Source organism: Ranitomeya imitator, chromosome 2 (assembly GCF_032444005.1).
Source record: "Ranitomeya imitator isolate aRanImi1 chromosome 2, aRanImi1.pri, whole genome shotgun sequence".
In the NCBI taxonomy this organism is placed as follows: Eukaryota; Metazoa; Chordata; class Amphibia; order Anura; family Dendrobatidae; genus Ranitomeya; species Ranitomeya imitator.
In genome coordinates, this window is record NC_091283.1 from 527,849,863 (window position 1) to 527,875,716 (window position 25,854).

The 25,854-nt window shown below is 43.9% G+C and overlaps 1 protein-coding gene across 1 annotated transcript in view; it reads right to left on the reverse strand.

Moving 5' to 3' along the window:
• LOC138664849 (G protein-activated inward rectifier potassium channel 1-like) overlaps nucleotides 1-25,649 on the reverse strand; it is a 175,500-nt gene extending 149,851 nt beyond the window's left edge. Inside the window, exon 1 of the mRNA XM_069751854.1 lies at nucleotides 24,684-25,649. Coding sequence (XP_069607955.1) covers nucleotides 24,684-25,352 — 669 coding nt within the window. The 5' untranslated portion in view covers nucleotides 25,353-25,649. The remainder of the gene's footprint in view (nucleotides 1-24,683) is intronic.
• Between the last annotated feature and the right edge of the window lie 205 nt (nucleotides 25,650-25,854).

The following is a 25,854-nucleotide window of genomic DNA, read 5'->3' on the forward strand; positions in this document are numbered from 1 at the left end:
TACAATCTTCGGTGGCTTGGGGCCCTCCAGGTCCATGGGCGGACCCCTAGTGACCATCTTTGATCCGGACAACTGAGGCCTCCTGGCGTCATGATGTTCATCGGCCAGACGAGCGGCTTCCTCAAGAGTCATTGGCCGCCTGTCCCGAAGCCATTCCTTTGTCTCAGGGTTTAGTCCATTAAAGAATCATTCTAACAAGAAGAGCTGGAGGACGTCCTCCTTAGTGGTTGCTTGGCTCCCTTGTACCCACTGTAGCAGTGACCGCCGTAATTTACAGGCCCATTCAGCGTGGGTATCGGTTACTCATTTTATAAGTCCGCAGAACTTTTGGCGGTATGCCTCTGGTGTCAGCGCATACCGGGCCAAGATCACTTCTTTGATCTGCTCATAGTCCATACAGTCCTCATCGGGTACCGTGCGATAGGCGTTCGCTGCCCGGCCTGTCAGCTTGCTGGCCAGAATCTCAACCCGTTCCTCCGGCTTCACTTGATGAAGGGTACACCGCCGCTCAAAGTCCTGCAGAAAGCCATCAATGTCTTCCTCTGCCTCCCCCAACTGTCGGAAGGCATTATACTGGATCTTTTTGTGGCTTACTGTTGAAGGTACCTGGGCGGAGGCCAGAGCTCCCCTTGCTCGCTGACTCTCCTCTCTCCGCTCTGCCATCTCCATCTTGGCCAGCTCCACTTTGGTCCGCTCTGCCATCTCCATCTTGGTTAGCTCTATCCTGGTCCGCTTGGCCATCTCTTCCTTCAGATCAGTTCGCACATCAGCCATCACCTCTCGTATGATCTCTACTGCAGGGTTTGGGCCATAGAACGCCAGTCTGTTCTTTACTTCCCTCTGGAATTCAGTGTCCTCCACGTTCACATTGGGGGGCGCTGCACTGTCGTGTTCCATGATGGCTGCTATCAAATCCGCTTTTGTTTTGTTGCTGGCGATTAACCCTCGGGCTTCCACCAGATCTTTTAATGTAGTCCTCTTTAACTTCTGGTAGTTGTCTTCCATTCATTCCTTTCCTCCTGTAGAAGGGATATCACATCCCGCTATCTGCCACCAGTGTAACGGGGTCTACCAAGCTGGGGTACCTCTTTCAGTACCACCCCGTGTTTCAGGAAGTCCACTCTGCTTTTAATGTAGATTCTGAATGAAGGACGCTGGCTGAAATTTCTTGATTACATGAGAGCATATAAAAGCTGACTGCTACCCCACGTATTTCCAGTCTAATAACACCCTTTATTTACAGCACACAGAATATATAACACAGATACACAGGGCAGGCCAATAGGAACACAGCAGGCCAGACCTACATTACAATAGCCGCAGGAGGCCGGGACCTGCCAATATTTACTGTGGGAATTACAAAGGTGGGGGGAGGTCAGAAAGAGAACATCTTGTCCAGGGGCGCAGCCTGTGGACTGATGCATTTCACATGGAAACTATTATACATACATATACTGCATAACATTCTTGGTGCTGGGGGGTTCTGTAACAGGGTCTATTCACAAGGAATAGGTTGCCCACTTCATCGTAGGGTTTCAGCCTAGTCCTAGTACAGGGTCAGCTGTTCCCCCTTCTACTCTAGTCCTGAGCTGCAGATCCGTAACACTCCAATTCTCCCAAGACCTCCTTGTCTCCTCCACACTTATTCGCTCTCCACCCAACCACCTCCAAGACTTCTCCCGAATATCCCCCATTCTCTGGAATTCTTTGACCCAACACGTCCGACTGTCAACCACATTCAGATCCTTCAGACGGAACATGAAAACTCACCTCTTCAGGAAAGCTTACAGCCTGCATTGACCTCGCTGCCTCCTCACCACTACCGGAGCTACCGCCTCACCAACAAGGAGCTGCTGCAACTCTCAACCTATTGTCTTCTTCCCCACCATCCTGTGGAATGTAAGCTCTCAAGGGCAGGGTTCTCGTCCCTCTGTATCAGTCTGTAATTGTTAGTTTGCTTAATGTAAGTGATATCTGTAATTTGTATGTAACCTCTTCTCATGTACAGCACTATGGAATCAATGGTACTATATAAATAATAATAATAATAATAATAATAATAATAATAAAAATACCAAAAAGAGACAAAAACCACAAGTAAAAAAATGCATGTGAAAAAACACAATCACGAATGCAATGCAAAGATGCAAGTAACCTAATTTCGCAAATTGGTGCAGAAAATCTGCAACATTGAAAACTCACCAAATACTCATCATGGGAATGCAGTCTTAATTGAAAGTGGAATTACATGCTGTTTTATACTTGCCATCAAAAGTGCCAGAAATCTTGACATGACCCCACTAGGGATATAGCTTAACACCGGATGATAGTTAACAAGACATTTTATGGGCCACTTGCTAAATAATAGCATTTGGATGAAACCCATATTAACCCCTTTCCGACCTTAGACATATAGTTACGTATAAGGTGGGCTCCCCCTGTTTGCTGTAGGTTCCGGCGATGAGTCTGCAACTATTCCGCCGTATGACAGCTGCCCTGATCAGGTGACATGTGCACCTAACAGCTGTAGGTGGAGTCGCAATCCACCAGCGGCTGATAATATGTTAAATGCCACTGTCAATCTCTGACAGCGACATTTAACATGCTTGCGCCAAAAGCGCATCTCTAATCCTGCCCTTCGGTGCCCGTGTCACGTGACTGCGGGTCGCCAATGGTTTGGCATGACAACACAGGGTCTACAGGAGACCCCTACAGGAGTTGTGATTGCCGGATTGCTATGAGCGCTGCCCAGTGAGAATTTTAGCTAGAGGACGGCTGAAACCCTGCAATGTGTAGCACAGGCGATGGGATGATCGTATCTCCTAGTCTCCTATGGAGACTATTGAAGCAAGTAAAAAAAATGTTTTTAAAAATATAAGGAAGTAAAAAAATGTAAAAGTTTAAATCACTCCCTATTCAAATTAAAATAATATTTAAAAAAAAACCATATATTTCACCCGATCTATCAATATATAAAAAAATGAATCTGGCAAACGGCGTAATGAGAAAAAAAGTAAAAACACCAGAATTACATTTTTGGTCACCGCAAAATTGCGTTACAATTCAGTAACAGATGATCAAAAGATTGTATTTACACCAAAATGGAAGCAATAAAAACGTCAGCTGGGTGCGCAAAAAATAAGCCCTCATCCAACCACATATTCTGAAAAACAGAGACGCTACAGGTCTCGGAAAATGGCAACTTTCTTTTTTCTTTTTCTTTTTTTTTAACCACGTAAATAAAAACGAACCTCTACATGTTTGGAATCTATGAACTCGTAATAACCTGGAGAATCGTAATGGCAAGTCAGTTTTAGCATTTAGGGTAGAACATGGTAAAAAAATCTATCGTGGAATTGCACTTTTGTTGCACTTTCACTGCATTTTGAATTTTCTATTGGCTCATATATGGCTCTAGGAAGAAGGGGAGCAAAAAATGAAAATTCAAGGTCGCAAAGGGGTTAATACACATTGGGGTTTTTGACCCTGATATTAGTTAGGGCTCATGAAACATCTATGGATCTTGGTGCAGTAATGGACTGGCTGCAGGTCTCCCGACCATTTTCATATACAGGTGCTTCTCACAAAATTAGAATATCATCAAAAAGTTAATTTATTTCAGTTCTTCAATACAAAAAGTGAAGCTCATATATTATATCGAGTTATTACAAACAGAGTAATCTATTCCAAGTGTTTATTATTACTTATGTCGATGATTATGGCTAACAGCCAAAGAAAACCCAAAAGTCATTATCTCAGTAAATTAGAATAATTATTAAAAAACACCTGCAAAGGCTCCTAAGCATTTAAAAATGTCCCTTAGTCTGTTTCAGTAGGCTCCACAATCATGGGGAAGACTGCTGACTTGACAGATGTCCAGAAGGCAGTCATTGATACACTCCACAAGGAGGGTAAGCCACAAACGTTCATTGCTAAAGAAACTGGCTGTTCAGAGTGCTGTATCCAAGCATATTAGTGGAAAGCTGAGTGGAAGGAAAATATATGTAGAAAAAGGTGCACAAGCAACCAAGATAACCACTGCCTTGAATAGATTGTTAAGAAAAGGCCATTCAAAAATTTTGGGGAGATTCACAAGGAGTGAACTGCCGCTGGAGTCATTGTTTCAAGAGCAACCACACACAGATGTTTCCTGGACATGGGCTACAAGTTTCTCATTCCTTGTGTCAAGCCACTCATGACCAATAGACAACGCCAGAAGTGTCTTACCTGGGCCAAGGAGAAAAAGAACTGGACTGTTGCTCAGTGGTCCAAGCTTTTGTTTTTAGATGAAAGTGAATTTTGCATTTCATTTGGAAATCAAGGTCCCAGATTCTGGAGGAAGGGTGGAGAGGCTACAATCCAAGCTGCTTGTGGTCTGTTCTGAAGTTTCTACAATCACTGATGGTTTGGGGAGCCAAGTCATCTGCTGGTGTAGGTCCACTGTGTTTTATCAAGACCAAAGTCATTGCAGCCATCTATCAGGAAATTTGAGAGCAATTCATGCTTCCCTCTGCCGACAAGCTTTTTGGGGATGGAAATTGCGTTCTCCGTCAGGACTCAGCCCCTGTCCACACTGTCAACAGTATCACTGTTTTTGATTGGCCAGCAAACTCACTGACCTTAACCCCATAGAGAATCTACGGGGTATTGTCAAAAGGAAGATGAGAGACACCAAACCCAACAATGCAGATGAGCTAATGGCTGCTATCGAAGCAACCTGGGCGTCCATAACACCTCAGCAGTGCCACAAGCTAATCGCCTCCATGCCACGCCGCATTGATGCAGTAACTGATGCCAAAAGAGCCCCGACCAAGTATTGAGTGCATTTACTGGACACACATTTCATTAGGCCAATATTTTGGATTTTAAAATCATTTTTCAAGCTGGTGTTATGAAGTATTCTAATTTTCTGAGATAATGACTTTTGGGTTTTCATTGGCTGTAAGCCATAATCATCAACATTAACAGAAATAAACACTTGAAATAGATCACTCTGTTTGTAATGACTCTATATAATATATGAGTTTCACTTTTTGTATTGGAGAACTGAAATAAATTAACTTTTTGATGATATTCTAATTTTGTGAGAAGCACCTGTATTTTTATGAGGCTGTCACACCTAGGAAACCCACAGCCGATCAGTGCATTGCAGTCCCTGATCGGACCGAGATCCATGTCTGCATGAACCCTTATAATCTATAATCATCTTCCACATTGGGAGGTTGTCTTGGAGTGTCTCCAGCCACGCACATGCATCCACCGGAGACAGGAAATGAATGGGGGAGTGAACATCAGAAAAGATTGACAGATATACACATTCCTAACTCCAGCTGATCTGATGGGGAGCGATTTGCACAGCTCCCAAGTCTGCAGCACTGGATTAACAAAAACACCACTTGTGCTTTATTATATAAAGACAAAACCCCAGCCGTATTTCTCTGCACATATCCTTTACATAATGCTGTGCTCTCATTTTATCCCAGATTGCACACAATCTGGGCAACTCATGAAATGCACTCTGCTTGTTACAAGCAAATGTGACTGAGAATATATTACATATTTAATCTGCTGTTACATTAAAATCTGTGACAAATTCTCAAAGTGTTAGTTGTAACACATTACACTTGCTGGATCACTTCTTCCCCTCTCGCTATATTTTCAGCTTTATGTAAAAGTAAATGATTGCGGAGCATGCAGTGTCAGCCCCGTTGTGCTAGGTTTATCACTGAATGTTGGCTGTTTCCTATACTAACAGAGAGAATATATATATATATATATATATATATATATATATATATATATATATATATATCTAGAGAATACCAAGAGTGTGCAAAGCAGTCATCAAAGCAAAAGGTGGCTACTTTGAAGAACCTAGAATATAAGACATAATTTCAGTTGTTTCACACTTTTTTGTTAAGTATATAATTCCACATGTGTTAATTCATAGTTTTGATGCCTTCAGTGTGAATGAACAATTTTCATAGTCATCAAAATACAGAAAAATCTTTAAATGAGAAGACATATACTTTATACACACACATATATATATACATATATGTAAGGAGGAAGACTGGGCCTGCGCAATGCCGGGTCCAGAACTGTCGCGACTGCTTCCAGAGTTGCTAGGGGGAAAGAATGGGGAGCCGCAAAGGATCCATGACCGTGGGGGAGTGGTGAGACAGGAGAGAGAGCAGGAAGCGTGGGAAAAGAGCAGAGTTTCCCGCCGGCAGGGACAGGAAACAGGACTGTGCCGTGCACTGCGAGGAGAGAGAGGGTGCGGAGCTGTGACCTGGCAGATGTTATGTGAGGGCCCCGTGGAACCAGTGAGTGTGCAGAGCTTTGGGCGCTTAGATAGACAGTGTGCGGTGCTCGCATTGAGAAGCGAGAGCCAGGTGCAGGATTGTGAGGTATATTCCCCCTTGCTGACAGGCATGCGGCGGAGCACGCCCTGGGTAGAGTCTTCTACGGCGTTACCCACTTAGGCTCTACAGATTAATGGATTAGGGGCTCAACGGGCAAATCCGGTGACCGCCCATTGCCACCAGAAGCTGGATCGCGTGTTGGTGGGTTACGCCTGAGGACGCCGTACCGGCCATTGCCAGTATTACAACTCTCATCTGACTGCATGCGATTGGGGGACAGAGAAGTCACGATAAGTGAAGTTTATTTACAAGACTGTTGTATTATACCATAATTCTATTGTTAATTATGTGTTGTCACAGTACATTAATAGTGTATACAGCGATATCATAGTACACAAATAATGTGCATAGCAATTCCTCAGTACATGGGTAATGCATTGTTACACTACATGAATAATGCACAGTCATGTCACAGTGTATTGCTAATATAAACAGTACTTAGACAATGTATACTGCACTGTCATAGTGCAGAAAAAATTTACAGCGTAATTTAACATTATATGAAAAATATTCACAGTGTGTCACAGTACACGGTTAATGTACAGAGCAATTCCTCAGTACATGGATAATGAAATGTCACCATACATGGTAAATGCATACATCAATGTCACAGTATATCGATAATGGATAATGTACACAACAATACCACAATATATTAGTAATGCATGCAGCAATGTCACAGTATATTGATGATGTACACAGAACATGGATAATGTACACAACAATGCCACAATATATTAGTAATGAATGCAGCAATGTTACAATACAGAAATAATTTATACAGTGATGTTGCCGTACATGGATAAAGCACATTGTAATGTCACAGTATAGAGATTTAGTAATGTCACAGTTAAGTCGGAGTCACACTACCGTACAATACGGCCAAGTGCTATGCGATGAAAGCATAAAATAGAACTGGGCCCAGTGTTACTCTATGGGGCAGCTCACATCTGCGATTATTTTCTCCTGCCGTATCGGCAAGCGAAAACAATCACATCAGGCTGCGATTGGCACCCATACTCAGCCAAGTATCGGCTCACTCACACTCATAAGTCTATGGGTGCGAGGAACACAACGCACAGCACTCAGATATCATCCGAGTGATGTGTGATATACGCCGGCAGCGAAGGAGATGGAGAAATTAATTTCTCTGCCTCCTCCGCATCTGTGCTCCAATCGTTTCTGTGCGAGAGAATCGGAGCACAGACACATGACACTCGGCTTCCGCTCACAGCATCGGATGTCATATGCTAGTGTGACTGCAGACTACAAGGGAATCTGTCAGTAAGATCATTCCCCAATAACATTATGTCTGCTATCTGTTGCTGCATTCTTCAGTAATTAAATGTTTTAATTCATATTTAAATAAGATGTTAACTGCTCTGGTTTGACACAGCACTTCTCCAGCCTCTGTCTGCTGAGGTTGTTTCTGCACCCAGCACAAGCCTCCTTGGCTTCATGATGCCAGGTGCGAAAGAAATCAGATAGCGAACTATCACTCAAGATATATAGGCTGGTTCTGCTGAAGGAAACAACCCGGAGAGGGAGTGGCTTGTTAAGTGCTGTGCCACACCCACAGAATTTACTTGACACCTTTTTTGCATGTGAATTAAAAATTTCTCAAGAATGCAGCAACAGATAGAAGATAGAAAGGTGTATATGGATTTCAAAGACCTGCATGCTCATATATGTTGTTTGGGGTAGTTCATCTTACTGACAGATTCTCTTTAAGGAACGTTAAGTCAGTATCATTCCATTATTGGAATAAATGGCATAGTCATAGTCACAAATTGAAACAATTGACACAGTGATGTCATAGTTCGTATTAACGCTTACAGCATAAAGTTACAACTTTGTAGTTTAAAAATCAGAATCCCCATTGTGCAGGGACAATGTATACAGTGCTATATCATAAAAACATGGCATGCAGTGAAGTAGAACAGAGATGATGCTCTGAGCACTTCAATAAGGTGTATAAAATATCACTATGCAGACAGTGACATTAGAGCAAAGGAGAAACCACAATACATAATTACAAACATGAGGGCATTTTTATATTGTGTTGCTGCCCAGCATTTTGTTACTATTATGTCATACAGAAATGTTTTTTAGTTATCTATATTTTTACATTGGTGAGTGCATCTGGCAGTGGTCAAGAAATTGGAGGGATGTCTGCTCGATATCCATACCCACTATACAGTATAATTTTAGGGCTTTTTGCTTGAGATCGCCACAGTTGTTTGCATATTTGTTTAATGTATGCTCTGTCTATATGAAGCTATTACACTATACCTACTATTGTTTCACAACTGTACCTGATTCGACCCTACAAATCAATCCAACATTGTAAGGCTGCATTCACACATCCCTGAGAGATGTCTGAGTGCTGTTTTTATCGGATAGCACAGGTGCATCTGTTCACATATCAATTAGAGTTGAGCGACCTTGACCTTTTTAGAGTCGAGCCGGGTTTTGCGAAACCCGACTATGTCCAAAGTCGGGTCGAGTGAAATCGGCCGATTATGACGTAAAGTCGGGATCGACCGAAACACGAAACCCAATGCAAGTCAATGGGGCAGCATAGTCGGCAGTGAGTGGGGGCCAGGAAAACACCTAGAGTGGCCATTTTAATGTCAAAACCATCCATTCTTCTTAATGAGGCTTGTCAAGCGTAATTTACCTTATAATAATTGGAAGGCATTTGAAATTGGGGGTCATTTGGCTAAAGTTGTGGGGGGTAGGGCTGGTTCAAGTAATTAGTGGGCCCAGGAAATCTGGACCACGTCACGGCAGTGGAGCAGGGAGAGGTAAGTATTTCAACTTTGCAAGTGCTGTGAACCTGAGCAAGCAGGGGGGGCCCACTCGTTGGCATTGGCACTGGCACAGGGCCCCTCAAAGTACAGCGGTGTGTTTGCACGGCGGGGGCGCCTCCCACCGGCAGCAACACTTTTGCGTACTATGAGAGGCCCTGTGCCAGTGACGTCGCCAACTAGTATTCCTCCCCCCACCTGATGAAGGAACCTGCACTTTCATCTGCACCTTCCTCTTTGTCCCCGTGTAAGGTGGTATGGTATGCGGGAAGAGCAACCTGACTTTCAGCAGGGTCACAATGTTGTTGTGTAGCGTGCACGGGGAATGTTGCGTTATGGGTCAATGTACCAGCAGACTCATCTATCACTGGCTGGGCAATGGGCACGATGAAGTGGAAACACAGATATAGGCCCAAAGAAGAAAGTGGGCTAAATGCAGTTCAAAATTGGTAACACAGGAATAACCAGGGGGCATTGCAGTGGAGGACAACTGGAATGAGAGGCTGACACAGAGAGTAGGGCCAAATCAGTAAGTAGTCGAAATGCAGTTCAAAATTGGCAACCGTAGTAAACAGGCGGCACAGCTTTGTTCAGTGGAGGAGAACAGCAAGGAGTGGCAGACACCGATAGTAGGCCCCAAACCAACTAGTACGCCAAATGCAGTTGTTCCATTTAACCACAATTTAATGAGAGCCTGAAGATAGAAGCTCAGGAAAGGCAACCTGGGGAACACCTTGGAGTGTAACACACCATCTCTCTCCACCCCATACCCATTTTGTATGGCCTAATGCAGTGTACTTTTCTACAACTACTAAACGAGAGTCGGAAGACCGAAGCAATGGCAAGGAAACCTGGGGAACACCTTAGAGTGTAACACACCCTCTCTCTACACCCCATACCCAATTTGAAGGCCAAATGCAGTGTAGTTTCCAAGAACTACTAAACGAGAGCCGGAAGATCGAAGCTCAGGAAAGGCAACCTGGGGAACACCTTGGAGTGTAACACACCCTCTCGCTACACCCCATACCCAATTTGAAGGCCTAATGCAGCGTAGTTTCCAACAACTACTAAACGAGAGCCGGAAGATCGAAGCTCAGGAAAGGCAACCTGGGGAACACCTTGGAGTGGAACACACCATCTCTCTACACCCCATACCCAATTTGAAGGCCTAATGCAGAGTAGTTTCCAAGAACTACTAAACGAGAGCCGGAAGATCGAAGCTCAGGAAAGGCAACCTGGGGAACACCTTGGAGTGTAACACAACGTCTCTCTACACGACGGAAGGGCTGATTCTTAGGAAGGAAGGCTGTTGGAAATAAGCATTGCGCGTCCGAGGGTGATTATATTCTTATTAGGTATATACTCACCCTCGGACGCGCCCTGCTTCTTTATTTGGAATGAATGTTTATTTGCAATGTGGTGTTGACTTTCTCTATTATTTTGGTAATTAATGATTTTATTATTTTCATTATTTTGCATCTTCTCGGCAATAATATAAAGAAGACGCGACAGGACAACACTCGGTGGATGCCATATGTGTGTTTTCAATTTAAAAAAACTTTCAGTTAACTACTTGCAGGAGAAAGTAATTGTAGCTGGTGGCCATTTTTAGTACTGTACCAGATTAGAGTTGTGTGTTTGTTTTTAATGTTAAAATGTCTGCATTTGATATCTCACCAGTATTTTCTTTTTTATAAGCAAAATACTTATTTTTATATTTTCTGATGTTGGTTCCAGGGGTACACGGCCAGCAGTGCCCTGGTCAGTGTAGTAGTAGTTGAAAGAATGGACCGCAGACAGGCATCGAAGGCCTAAAATAATAACACATGGCTGTAGGCAATTTTAAATTGGTTCCAGGGGTACACGGACAGCAGTGGTGTGGTCAGTGGAGGCCTAGTGGAAGGAGTGACCGCAGACAGGCATCGAAGGCCTAAAATAATAACACATGGCTGTAGGCAATTTTAAATTGGTTCCAGGGGTACACGGACAGCAGTGACCTGGTCAGTGTAGTAGTAGTTGAAAGAATGGACCGCAGACAGGCATCGAAGGCCTAAAATAAAAAAATTGGGCTGGCTGTAGGCAATTTTAAATTGGTTCCAGGGGTACACGGGCAGCAGTGACCTGGTCAGTGTAGTAGTAGTTGAAAGAATGGACCGCAGACAGGCTTAGAAGGCCTAACATAACAAACTTGGGCTGGCTGTAGGCACTTTTAAATTGGTTCCAGGGGTACACGGGCAGCAGTGGTCTGGTCAGTGGAAGTCTAGTGGAAGGAGTGACCGCAGACAGGCTTCCAAGGCCTAACATAACAAACTTGGGCTGGCTGTAGGCACTTTTAAATTGGTTCCAGGGGTACACGGGCAGCAGTGGTCTGGTCAGTGGAAGTCTAGTGGAAGGAGTGACGGCAGACAGTCTTCGAAGGCCTAACATAACAAAATTGGGCTGACTGTAGGCACTTTTAAATTGGTTCCAGGGTAACACGGCCAGCAGTGGCCTGGTCAGTGTAGTAGTTGTAGAAAGAAGGGACCGCAGACAGGCTTCGAAGGCCTAACATAACAAAAATGTCAAAACAATGGTATTGTCAGTGCCAGGCATTGAAGGATGTCAGCGGCTAGACTACACATTGGTGAAGCTGTGAGAGATAATTTTGCTAGTGGTAGAGCACTGTTTGAGCTGGGGGGGGGAACTGTCTTGTGGCCGGCGGTACAGGCACAGGGCCCCTCATATTACAACGGTGTGTCTGACGTTGGGTGCGCACCACCACCGCCAGAGACACTTTATTGTACTATGAGGGACCCAGTGGCAGTGCCGTCGACCAAAAGCGGCCACACCCACCTCTTCAGACAAACAGCACTCTCAAGGGTCCAAGCGCAAAGTGGCGATAGCACGGCCCCGTGTGGGGAGTTTGGCCATTTCGTGAGGTGGAAACATGTCGTATGCTGGACAATCAGGTGAAGAAAATTACGAGATTGGAAAAGTCATTCAGAATAGTCCACAGGCAAGACCTTTTCATAGGAAAGCTAGGTGTCAGCCGGGCAGGGTGGGGCAAAAGATTTTGAAATCCAGTTGTGGTTCATTTTAATGAAGGTTAGATCATCTACATTTTGGGTAGCCAGACGAGTCCTTTTTTCTGTTAGTATTGAACCTGCAGCACTGAATACTCTTTCTGATAGGACACTAGCTGCCGGGCAAGCAAGCTCCTGCAATGCATATTCTGCCAATTCTGGCCAGGTGTCTAATTTGGATGCCCAGTAATCAAATGGGAATGACGGTTGAGGGAGAACGTCGATAAGGGATGAAAAATAGTTTGTAACCATACTGGACAAATGTTGTCTCCTGTCACTTTGAATTGATGCTGCAGTACCTGTCCTGTCTGCGGTCATAGAAAAATCACTCCACAACCTGGTCAGAAAACCCCTCTGTCCAACGCCACTTCTGATTTCTGCCCCTCTAACACCTCTGGTCTGCTGGCCCCTGGAGCTCGTGTGAGAACGATCACGGGCGCTGTGTGCAGGGAATGCCAGAAGCAAACGGTCAACAAGAGTTGATTGTTTTGTTGCTAATATTAGTTCCAAGTTCTCATGTGGCATAATATTTTGCAATTTGCCTTTATAGCGAGGATCAAGGAGGCAGGCCAACCAGTAATCGTCATCGTTCATCATTTTTGTAATGCGTGTGTCCCTTTTGAGGATACGCAAGGCATAATCCGCCATGTGGGCCAAAGTTCCCGTTGTCAAATCTGCGGTTGTGCTTGGTTGAGGGGCAGTTGCAGGCAAATCTACGTCACTTGTGTCCCTCAAAAAACCAGAACCCGGCCTTGCCACGCCACCAATTTCCCGTGCCCCCGGGAAAGCTTCCTCATTAAAAATATACTCATCCCCATCATCCTCCTCATCCTCCACCTCCTCTTCGCCCGGTACCTCGTCATGTACACTGCCCTGACCAGACAATCGCTGACTGTCATCAAGGCTTTCCTCTTCCTCTGGTGCAGACGCCTGATCCTTTATGTGCGTCAAACTTTGCATCAGCAGACGCATTAGGGGGATGCTCATGCTTATTATGGCGTTGTCTGCACTAACCAGCCGTGTGCATTCCTCAAAACACTGAAGGACTTGACACATGTCTTGAATCTTCGACCACTGCACACCTGACAACTCCATGTCTGCCATCCTACTGCCTGCCCGTGTATGTGTATCCTCCCACAAAAACATAACAGCCCGCCTCTGTTCGCACAGTCTCTGAAGCATGTGCAGTGTTGAGTTCCACCTTGTTGCAACGTCTATGATTAGGCGATGCTGGGGAAGGTTCAAAGAACGCTGATAGGTCTGCATACGGCTGGAGTGTACAGGCGAACGGCGGATATGTGCGCAAAGTCCACGCACTTTGAGGAGCAGGTCGGATAACCCCGGATAACTTTTCAGGAAGCACTGCACCACCAGGTTTAAGGTGTGAGCCAGGCAAGGAATGTGTTTCAGTTGGGAAAGGGAGATGGCAGCCATGAAATTCCTTCCGTTATCACTCACTACCTTGCCTGCCTCAAGATCTACAGTGCCCAGCCACGACTGCGTTTCTTGCTGCAAGAACACGTAACGTCCCTGGCCATGCCTACTGGTCCATGCATCTGTTGTCAGGTGCACCTTTGTGCTCACAGATTGCCTGAGTGCATGGACGATGCGCTCTTTAACATGCTGGTGGAGGGCTGGGATGGCTTTTCTGGAAAAAAAGTGTCGACTGGGTAGCTCGTAGCGTGGTACAGCGTAGTCCATCAGGTCTTTGAAAGCTTCGCTTTCAACTAACCGGTAGGGCATCATCTCTAACGAGATTAGTCTAGCTATGTGGGCGTTCAAACCCTGTGTACGCGGATGCGAGGCTAAGTATTTCCTTTTTCTAACCATAGTCTCATGTAGGGTGAGCTGGACTGGAGAGCTGGAGATCGTGGAACTAGCGGGGGTGCCGGTGGACATGGCAGACTGAGAGACGGTGGGAGATGGTATTGTTGCCGCCGGTGCCCTAGATGCAGTGTTTCCTACTACGAAACTGGTGATTCCCTGACCCTGACTGCTTTGGCCTGGCAAAGATACCTGCACAGATACAGCAGGTGGTGCGCTAAATGGTGGTCCTACACTGCCGGAAGGGATGTTGCGTTGATGACTAGCTTCATTGGCCGAGGGTGCAACAACCTTAAGGGACGTTTGGTAGTTAGTCCAAGCTTTCAAATGCATGGTGGTTAAATGTCTATGCATGCAACTAGTATTGAGACTTTTCAGATTCTGACCTCTGCTTAAGGAAGTAGAACATTTTTGACAGATGACTTTGCGCTGATCAATTGGATGTTGTTTAAAAAAATGCCAGACTGCACTCTTTCTAGCATCGGATACCTTTTCAGGCATTGCAGACTGAGCTTTAACCGGATGGCCACGCTGTCCTCCACCAGGTTTTGGCTTTGCCACGCGTTTTGGGCAAGATACGGGCCCGGCAGATGGAACCTGTGGCGATGTTGATGCCTGCTGCGGCCCCTCCTCCTCCTCTGCTTCAGAACTGCTGCCGCCTGCACCCTGTTCCCCCAATGGCTGCCAATCGGGGTCAAGAACTGGGTCATCTAATAACTCTTCTTGTACCTCCTGCGCAACTTCGTCTGTGTCACCGTGTCGTTCGGTGGTATAGCGTTCGTGATGGGGCAACATAGTCTCATCAGGGTCTGATTCTTGATCAGCACCCTGCGAGGGCAATGTTGTGGTCTGAGTCAAAGGACCAGCATAGTAGTCTGGCTGTGGCTGTGCGTCAGTGCACTCCATGTCAGATTCAATTTGTAATGGGCATGGACTGTTAACTGCTTCACTTTCTAAGCCAGGGACGGTATGTGTAAAGAGCTCCATGGAGTAACCCGTTGTGTCGCCTGCTGCATTCTTCTCTGTTGTTGTTTTTGCTGAAGAGGACAAGGAAGTGACTTGTCCCTGACCGTGAACATCCACTAACGACGCGCTGCTTTTACTTTTACCAGTTTCACGAGATGAGGCAAAAGAGCTAGAGGCTGAGTCAGCAAGATAAGCCAAAACTTGCTCTTGCTGCTCCGGCTTTAAAAGCGGTTTTCCTAATCCCAGAAAAGGGAGCGTTCGAGGCCTTGTGTAGCCGGACGACGAACCTGGCTCCACAGCTCCAGACTTAGGTGCAATATTTTTTCCCCCACGACCACCTGATGCTCCACCACTACCACTACCCTCATTACCAGCTGACAATGAACGCCCCCGGCCACGACCTCTTCCACTAGACTTCCTCATTGTTTTAAAAACGTAACCAAACTAACGTTATTTGTTGCAGTCACACAACTTACACGGTGAGCTATAACTTCAGTATGATTTAGCTACCCCTTTACAGGTTGGTGAGACCACAGCGAAAATCAGGCCCAATGTTACACACTCTTTTTTTGGTGGCTGCAAATTAGAGAGATGCCCCACACGCAGGACTGTCACTGAAGCACAAATGTTAATATTAATGTCACACTATTATTTTTTTTTTATTTTTATTTTTTTCAGGAACACTTTAGAAACCCCCCAAAAAAAAAAAAATAGATTTTTGCAGGGAGAATTTAGAAAACAAATGTAACAAACTATATGCTTTCTATGGGCCACTGAGTGAGAGATGACGCACACAGGAATCAGGAGTGGCACACAAGCCCAGAGGCCAATATTTTTCTACCAATGATTGATGGAGTTATTTTCTCTGGTAGATTTTGGAACCCAAATCAAGGAAAAAAAATGTAGGCTTTCTATGGACCACAATTGGAGAGAGAGAGAGAGAGAGATGGCACACCCAGGAGTCAAGACTGGCACACAAGCAGAAAGGCCAATATTAATCTCCCACTGTTTTTTTTTTGTTTTTTTTTGTTTTTTTTTTTTTCAGGGAGACTTTAGAAAAAAAAATAATAAAAAAAATATGATTTTATCAGGAAGAATTTAGAAACCAAATAAAATAAAATGATTTTTTCAGGGAGAATTTATAAAACAAATAAAAACAAAAATAGGCGTTCTATGGCCCACTGACTGAGAGATGACGCACACAGGAGTCAGGAGTGGCACACAAACCCAGAGGCCAATATTTTTCTACCAATGATTGATGTAGTTATTTTCTCTGGTAGATTTTAGAACCCAAATCAAGGAAAAAAAATATAGGCTTTCTATGGACCACAATTGGAGAGAGAGAGAGAGAGAGAGAGAGAGAGAGAGAGAGAGAGAGAGAGATGGCACACCCAGGAGTCAAGACTGGCACACAAGCAGAAAGGCCAATATTAATCTCCCACTGTTTTTTTTGGTTGTTTTTTTTTTTTTTTTTTTCAGGGAGACTTTAGAAAAAAAAATAATAAAAAAAATATGATTTTATCAGGAAGAATTTAGAAACCAAATAAAATAAAATGATTTTTTCAGGGAGAATTTATAAAACAAATAAAACCAAAAATAGGCGTTCTATGGCCCACTGACTGAGAGATGACGCACCCAGGAGTCAAGACTGGCACACAAGCAGAAAGGCCAATATTAATCTCCCACTGTTTTTTTTGGTTGTTTTTTTTTTTTTTTTTTCAGGGAGACTTTAGAAAAAAAAATAATAAAAAAAATATGATTTTATCAGGAAGAATTTAGAAACCAAATAAAATAAAATGATTTTTTCAGGGAGAATTTATAAAACAAATAAAACCAAAAATAGGCGTTCTATGGCCCACTGACTGAGAGATGACGCACCCAGGAGTCAAGACTGGCACACAAGCAGAAAGGCCAATATTAATCTCCCACTGTTTTTTTTTTTTTTTTTCAGGGAGACTTTAGAAAAAAAAATAATAAAAAAAATATGATTTTATCAGGAAGAATTTAGAAACCAAATAAAATAAAATGATTTTTTCAGGGAGAATTTAGAAAACAAATAAAACCAAAAATAGGCGTTCTATGGCCCACTGACTGAGAGATGACGCACACTGGAGTCAGGAGTGGCACACAAACCCAGAGGCCAATATTTTTCTACCAATGATTGATGTAGTTATTTTCTCTGGTAGATTTTAGAACCCAAATCAAGGAAAAAAAATATAGGCTTTCTATGGACCACAATTGGAGAGAGAGAGAGAGAGAGAGAGAGAGAGAGAGAGATGGCACACCCAGGAGTCAAGACTGGCACACAAGCAGAAAGGCCAATATTAATCTCCCACTGTTTTTTTGGTTGTTTTTTTTTTTTTTTTTTCAGGGAGACTTTAGAAATAAAAATAATAAAAAAAATATGATTTTATCAGGAAGAATTTAGAAACCAAATAAAATAAAATGATTTTTTCAGGGAGAATTTAGAAAACAAATAAAACCAAAAATATGCGTTCTATGGCCCACTGACTGAGAGAGAGAGAGAGATGGAACGCTTAGTACTGGCACACAAGCCCAAAGGGCAATATTAATCTCCCTTTTTTTTTCCAGGGAGAATTTCTGAAACCCAAAAAAAAAATAAAATAGGCTTTCTATGGCCCACTATTTGTGAGAGAGATGGGACGCTCAGGACTGGCACAGATGGCACGCTCAGGACTGGCACAGAAGCCCAGAGGCCAATATTAATCTCCCTTTTTTTCTGGGAGAATTTATAAAACCAAAAAAATATTTAAATAGGCTTTCTATGGCCCACTATTTGTGAGAGAGATGGCACGCTCAGGACTGGCACAGATGGCACGCTCACAACTGGCACACAAGCCCAGAGGCCAATATTAATCTCCCTTTTTTCAGGGAGAATTTCTAAAACCCAAAAAAAAAATAAAATAGGCTTTCTATGGCCCACTATTTGTGAGAGAGATGGGACGCTCAGGACTGGCACAGATGGCACGCTCAGGACTGGCACAGAAGCCCAGAGGCCAATATTAATCTCCCTTTTTTTCTGGGAGAATTTATAAAACCAAAAAAATATTTAAATAGGCTTTCTATGGCCCACTATTTGTGAGAGAGATGGCACGCTCAGGACTGGCACAGATGGCACGCTCACAACTGGCACACAAGCCCAGAGGCCAATATTAATCTCCCTTTTTTCAGGGAAAATTGATAAAACAAAAAAAAAAATTAAATAGGCTTTCTATGGCCCACTATTTGTGAGAGAGATGGCACGCTCAGGGCTGGCTGGCACAGATGGCACGCTCAGGACTGGCACACAAGCCCAGAGGCCAATATTAATCTCCCTTTTTTTCTGGGAGAATTTATAAAACCAAAAAAATATTTAAATAGGCTTTCTATGGCCCACTATTTGTGAGAGAGATGGCACGCTCAGGACTGGCACAGATGGCACGCTCACAACTGGCACACAAGCCCAGAGGCCAATATTAATCTCCCTTTTTTCAGGGAAAATTGATAAAACAAAAAAAAAAATTAAATAGGCTTTCTATGGCCCACTATTTGTGAGAGAGATGGCACGCTCAGGGCTGGCTGGCACAGATGGCACGCTCAGGACTGGCACACAAGCCCAGAGGCCAATATTAATCTCCCTTTTTTTCTGGGAGAATTTATAAAACCAAAAAAATATTTAAATAGGCTTTCTATGGCCCACTATTTGTGAGAGAGATGGCACGCTCAGGACTGGCACAGATGGCACGCTCACAACTGGCACACAAGCCCAGAGGCCAATATTAATCTCCCTTTTTTCAGGGAAAATTTATAAAACAAAAAAAAAAATTAAATAGGCTTTCTATGGCCCACTATTTGTGAGAGAGATGGCACGCTCAGGGCTGGCACAGATGGCACGCTCAGGACTGGCACACAAGCCCAGAGGCCAATATTAATCTCCCTTTTTTTCAGGGAGAATTTATAAAACCAAAAAAAAAAATAAATAGGCTTTCTATGGCCCACTATTTGTGAGAGAGATGGCACACTCAGGACTGGCACACAAGCCCAAAGGCCAATATTAATCTCCCACTGTATTTTTATCAGGGAGAATTTATACACCCCACAAAAAAAAATACAGAAAAATGAAAAGGCTTTCTATGGCCCACTATGTGAGAGAGATGGCACACACAGGGATGGCACTCTAGCAGAAATGCCAAATTGCCAATCTTAATCTCCCACCAAAAAAAAAAAAAAAAAAAAAACAGGGAATGTCCTACAATTACTATCTCCCTGCCTGCAGTAATCTCAGCCAGGTATGGCAGGCAGCTACTATCTCCCTGCCTGCAGTAATCTCAGCCAGGTATGGCAGGCAGCAATAAGGAGTGGACTGATGCACAAATGAAATAAAAAGTGTGGACAAACAAAAAAGATAGCTGTGCAGAAAGGAAGGAACAAGAGGATTTGTGCTTTGAAAAAAGCAGTTGGTTTGCACAGCGGCGTACACACAGCAATGCAGCTATCAGGGAGCCTTCTAGGGCAGCCCAATGAGCTACAGCGCTGAGGGGAAAAAAAAAAAAAAAAAAACTTCCACTGTCCCTGCACACCGAGGGTGGTGTTGGACAGTGCAAATCGCTGCAGCACAAGCGGTTTTGTGGTTAATGGACCCTGCCTAACGCTATCCCTGCTTCTGACAAAGCGGCAGCAACCTCTCCCTAAGCTCAGATCAGCAGCAGTAAGATGGCGGTCGGCGGGAACGCCTCTTTATAGCCCCTGTGACGTCGCAGACAGCAAGCCAATCACTGCAATGCCCTTCTCTAAGATGGTGGGGACCAGGACCTATGTCATCACGCTGCCCACACTCTGCGTTTACCTTCATTGGCTGAGAAATGGCGCTTTTCGCGTCATTGAAACGCGACTTTGGCGCGAAAGTCGCGTACCGCATGGCCGACCCCGCACAGGGGTCGGATCGGGTTTCATGAAACCCCGACTTAGCCAAAAGTCGGCGACTTTTGAAAATGTTCGACCCGTTTCGCTCAACCCTAATATCAATCCAAGAGTGAGATCCTTGAGCAGGTCCTATCCTGATTCGTGTTTGCGGATCAGACTCGGACATACAAGTAAACGGGGATCGGCGAAACACAAATGTAAATTGGAAGCCTTTCAATTTGCATCCGTTTTGCTTCCGTATTCATTTATAAATTTGGATAAAAATATGACTTTTCAGGGATTACTTTTGGCTTGGAAGCAAGCACACCCTTTCAGTGGAACAAAAAACAGATGAGAACGTACAAATGCAATAATGATACAAATCGTTTTGTTTCTTTCAGATGGTAAACTCATGTGTGAATGTAGCATACTTTGGGATGAGTGGTCCGTTTAAACAGATTTCTCCATGTAACCAGGATATTAAGTTTAGTGTTTGGACTTGTAGAGCTGATAGAGCGGGGGTCTCTTGACCGGAATTTCCTCTACTAGTAAAAGGTTCATTTATTCTAGAAAACATGAAGGTATAGAACAGTTGTGCCAGGTTGAATACCAGGGGCTAATGGATATCTGGGTTGAGGAATGTTTGACACTTATCATACTTCTAAAAGATGACTTCCATATGTGAGAGGTAGTGTCCGTCTGTCATCTCCAATGGTTGATTCAACCGACTACAGTTGATGCTTGGTATCATGTCATGATCATTTCAACCTGAACTTTCAGAATGATGCTAAAGATACTATGGCTTCACAACAAATATCTCCATTTCAACAAATATGGGTAGTTGTTGTCACTGTACAGTATATGAGCCTGCATACCAAAAATTGGGTTCAAAAGGATGGGAAATAGTTCATATTTTGGAAAGGCTTGGGAGCCTTCAAGAGGAGATAGGTGGCAACATAAAATGTTAAATTGCAGGAAGTAATGCATGTTCATAACTAGATTAGGGACCCTTGTAATCCACCCCTGATAGATTTTGCTGTAGACAACTCATACTACCATGGTTAACCATTTTTCAGACCTGCTAACCATGAGTTGATCCACAGCCCATCATGAAGGACATGAAAATGTTACTGTTCTTCCAAAAGTTTAGGACAAATAATACCTGAATAGTTAAACTAGACTGAAAAATCATGATCTAATTCATTATTAACTTTACTATTTATCTGCAGTGAGATGGATGGCACATATTCAACAACAAATTATAGTTACAAGTGCCAGCCTATTGTCCCTATATGAATGCAGTAAGTCAATATATGAATGAGCAGCTCTATACAGTGCTGCTAGTAGTTTGTGTTTCTTTACCTTGAAAAAGACACTACTGTAGTCTGGCACCGAAACGCGTTGACGTTATAAAAACCTTATACCAACAAGGATTCTTAATTTCCACAAGCACAGCCCAGGTACCGTGATCTCTCCACTGAAGTGAATCGCCATCTAGAAGGCTTTTTCCTCCAGTCACGGGGCCGCAGCCATGGATTCTAAGGCCATGTTCACACAGTGCGTTTTTTACCGCGGAACCGCGGCGGTTTTGCGGCTGCGGTTCCGCAGCTGTTTTCCATGCAGGGTACAGTACACTGTACCCTATGGAAAACAGGACACACTGTGCACATGGTCCGGAAATTGTAAAAAAAAAGACGCGCTGAATAGCTCCCGGAAAAAAGAAGGAGCATGTCAATTCTTCTTCCTGAACCGCAGCGGTTCTGCACCCATAGACCTCCATTGTGAGGTCAAAATCGCAGTAAAACCCGCAGATCAAAAATATATCTGCGGGTTTTACTGCGATTTGATGTGCAGAACCGCTGCAGCAGGAAGTGCGGGGGAGCGGGCGGAAGTGCGTGGGCGGAGTGTGGCTGCCCCCCCGTGCTCCGATCCCGCCCCCCCATGCTCCGATGCCCCCCCCCGTGCTCCGATGCCCCCCCCCCAGTGCTCCGATGCCCCCCCCGTGCCCTAATCTCCCCCCCTTATACTTACCCGGCGTCCCGGTGTCCGTCCGGCCGTCTTCTCCCTGGGCGCCGCCATCTTGCAAAATGGCGGGCGCATGCGCAGTGCGCCCGCCGAATCTGCCGGCCGGCAGATTCGCTCCAAAGTGCATTTTGATCACTGAGATATAACCTATCTCAGTGATCAAAATAAAAAAATAGTAAATGACACCCCCCCACTTTGTCACCCCCATTGGTAGGGACAATAAAAAAAATTAAGAATTTTTTTTTTTTTTTTCACTAAGGTTAGAATAGGGTTAGGGTTAGGGGTAGGGTTAGGGGTAGGGTTAGGGTTAGGGTTAGGGGTAGGGTTAGGGGTAGGGTTAGGGGTAGGGTTAGGGTTAGGGGTAGGGTTAGGGGTAGGGTTAGGGGTAGGGTTAGGGTTAGGGGTAGGGTTAGGGGTAGGGTTAGGGGTAGGGTTAGGGGTAGGGTTAGGTATTTTCAGCCATTTTAGCCCTAAAAAGCTTCCTAGGAAACACACAGTAAAAAAAGGATAAAAAAACGCATCAAAAAACGCATCAAAAAACGCATCAAAAACGCATCAAAAAAGGACAAAAAAAGGACCTGCGTTTTCTGCCAAGAGCTGCAGTTTTTTAAAAAAACTGTCCTGAAAAAAAAAGGATGGAAATCCTGAACGTGTGAACATACCCTAAGGCTCTTTTGGGTGTTGTGCCCATACACAACCACCCCAGGTGAGCACTACATCACTCTCACCCTCTCTCATTTCTCTAGCGATATTGCCCTATTTTGAGCTTCTGTCCCAACCAGACCTCAGCACTACATAAAGTTATGTATACGGAATATAATGGTATATCTTGACCAGTTGCACAGAATATATTCTTTACTACAGGAAGAAGATATTATCTATGTGTGTAATACTAGTTCCTAAGCATAACAAATACATGGATACATTGGTTATTGCTATGAGAACCGTCCTTTCTAGATTATGTAAAAAGCAATGGTTATGATTTTTCTAGACAGGTGGAGGCAGATCTGGATGCAGTAAATAGATTGTATTGATTTTCCTATGTGCTGATCGCAGAATGAATCTTTTGTGGGGAGGAAAGTTGAATAATACTCTACACATGGGCATCACAGGAGCTCCATGGTCCTGGGGTCAGATCCTACAAATGACAACATCTGTAAGGAGTTTGTATGTTCTCCCCGTGTTTGTGTTTCCTCCCACACTCCAATAACATACTGATAGGGAATTTAGATTGTGAGCCCCAATGGGGACAGCAAGTGATAGTAATATCTGTAAAGCGGTACAGAATATGTTGGCGCTATATAAACATTGGAAATAAGTAATGAGAAAATATCCCAAGTGACTTATAAGAAATAAAACGTGAATGTTTTCTAGTCATGAATTGAGGTTTGCCAGGAGAAAGATTCCAGATAAATGATGACTGAGTAAATAAATTATGAGGGAACTGCTTTACCACCAATATCCTATTCTTTGGTGGACGTCAAAGAAGTGATCGAAGCAGAGAGCAGTGCAGTGACGTGGGATTTAACTGCACAAAATCGCCTCCTGGCAAGCAGCATCTTCTCTGCGGATCCAAAGCCTTTAGTACACGCCAAGCGACGCTCCAATAACAGGCGATGTTGAGCCACACTGAATATTAAGCTAGGAACAAAGCCAATTCGAGATATGACTTAAATATATTCCGGTAATGGAGTTTTGACTCTAGTAATGCTGTGACATAGCTGGCACTGTTACTGCAGAATTGTATCTGCAGCTGCCAACAACAGGGCACTAAGCAAAGCCGCCCTGGAGCCACATGTGTCTCCTGAGGGCCATGTGTGTCTCCCAAACCAACGTTTAAGGAGCACTGCTGTAAAGTCTATGCCTAGGATATGGCTTATAAATGCTCTAAGGCCACACATGTTGAGTATTTGGTGAGTTTTTTACCTCAGTTTTGTAAGCCAAAACCAAGTGAGGAACAATCGGAGGAAAAGTATAATAGAAACACGTCACCACTTCTGTATTTATCACCCACTCCAGGTTTGGGTTAAAAATACTGAGGTAAAACACTGACCAAATTCTGAATGTGTGAATGTGGCCTTATAGTGCAGTCTGCTTCTACATTATGCTATTTGGCTGAAAACTGGGAAATTGCTTGTAATGTAATTATCTGTACTTTTAATCAAAGTTTGTCACAAATGATGCAACGATAGTGACTAAGCAATGTAACTTTATATGCAATGTGGACACGCTATCAGCTCCGTACAATGGTGCAGTTTTTTTTTTTTTTTTATTTCTTACTGAGTAGGCTAGCACTCAGAGGCACTGTGGGCTCACTGGTTAGCCCTGTTGCCTTGTTGCGCTGGGGTCCTAGGTTCAAAGCCCACCAAGAACAACATCTTTAAGGAGTTTGAATGTTCTCTTTGTGTTTGTGTAGGTTTCCTCCAGGTTCTCTGATTTCCTCCCTTACTCCAAAGACATACTGATAGGGAATCTAGATTGTGAGCCACAATGGGGACAGTAATGATGATGTCTGTATAGTGCTATGCATATGATGGCGCTATATACGGTAAGCAATGCATAATGAATAAATCGAATGAGATGGGATGCTACTTCTACTACTTTATCTCTACTATCCCATATATTCTAATCAATGGAACAAAGGGATGGTAGAATAGGTCACTTCTTACCTTTATAAGCTTGCATCTTATCTGAGCAGACACCATATGGCTATTTCTTAAGTTGCCTACTCTGAACATCAGACACAGTTTTCCATCACGCTGGGAAATGACAGCATTGTGGCTGAACATGAGAGTCTCTGCTCTCTTTTTCGGCTGTGACATCTTTATAAACATACAGCCTATAAGGAAAGCATCCACGATAGATCCCAGCAAAGACTGAAACAAAAAGAGTATGATCCCTTCAGGGCATTTCTCAGTAATGTACCTAAAACCGTACCCAATGGTAGCTTCTGTCTCTATAAAGAAGAGGAACGCAGAGGGGAAGTTGTAGACATTGGCTACACAGGGAGTGTAGTTGTCATCATGAGGTCTGTTAATGTCACCTCGAATGTAGGCTATAATCCACCACATTGAAGCCATTACCAACCAAGCCACCGTGTACGTCAAGATGAATATTAACAGGTTCCATCTCCATTTCAGGTCCACTAAGGTGGTGAACAGGTCTGACAGGTATCTACTCGTCTCGCCCCCCAGATTCCCATGTTGTACGTTGCATCGTCCATTCTTGTCCACAAACCTCTGCCTTTTTTTCCTCTTAACAGAAGGGAAGAATCCCCCTCCCACTGTGGTGGTTACGACATGGTATTCTTCACCAAATTTCCTCCTCAATGCCGACATCTTTTTCCCTGTGGATCAATCGGGTAGTAATGTCCACTGAAAAGTTAGTTTTTTTCCCCTTCCGTCAATCTAGGATGCAATTCTTACTTGTCTTCATCTCTAGAACTGGTTGTGCAATATTGGGTTACTGGGCATAGAATTATGTGCAATCTGTATGTGAATCGCCCCGTTTAGTCTGGCTGGTTGCTTATCCCTTTAGCTGGATGCGCTGACTGTGTGCATGGAATAGGAAGATAGTGTTCACAGCCTGTTCAAGGGAGCGCAATGTGGACGTGTTCTGTGTGCTCGCCTGAAGCCAATCATTGGAATCCTATTACAAAAGTAATCATCCACTGTGTACGCAGCTGGGCACTAGGTGGTGCTAGACGTAAAGCTATCTTCAAGGGAAGGCGTTCATGAAGAATGCAACAGCCAAAGATTTAAAACATCAGAAAAAAAGCAATTTTTACAATAAACACATCCCTTAGTTCTTCGCACAACTTTGATTTCTTCTAATAGTGAT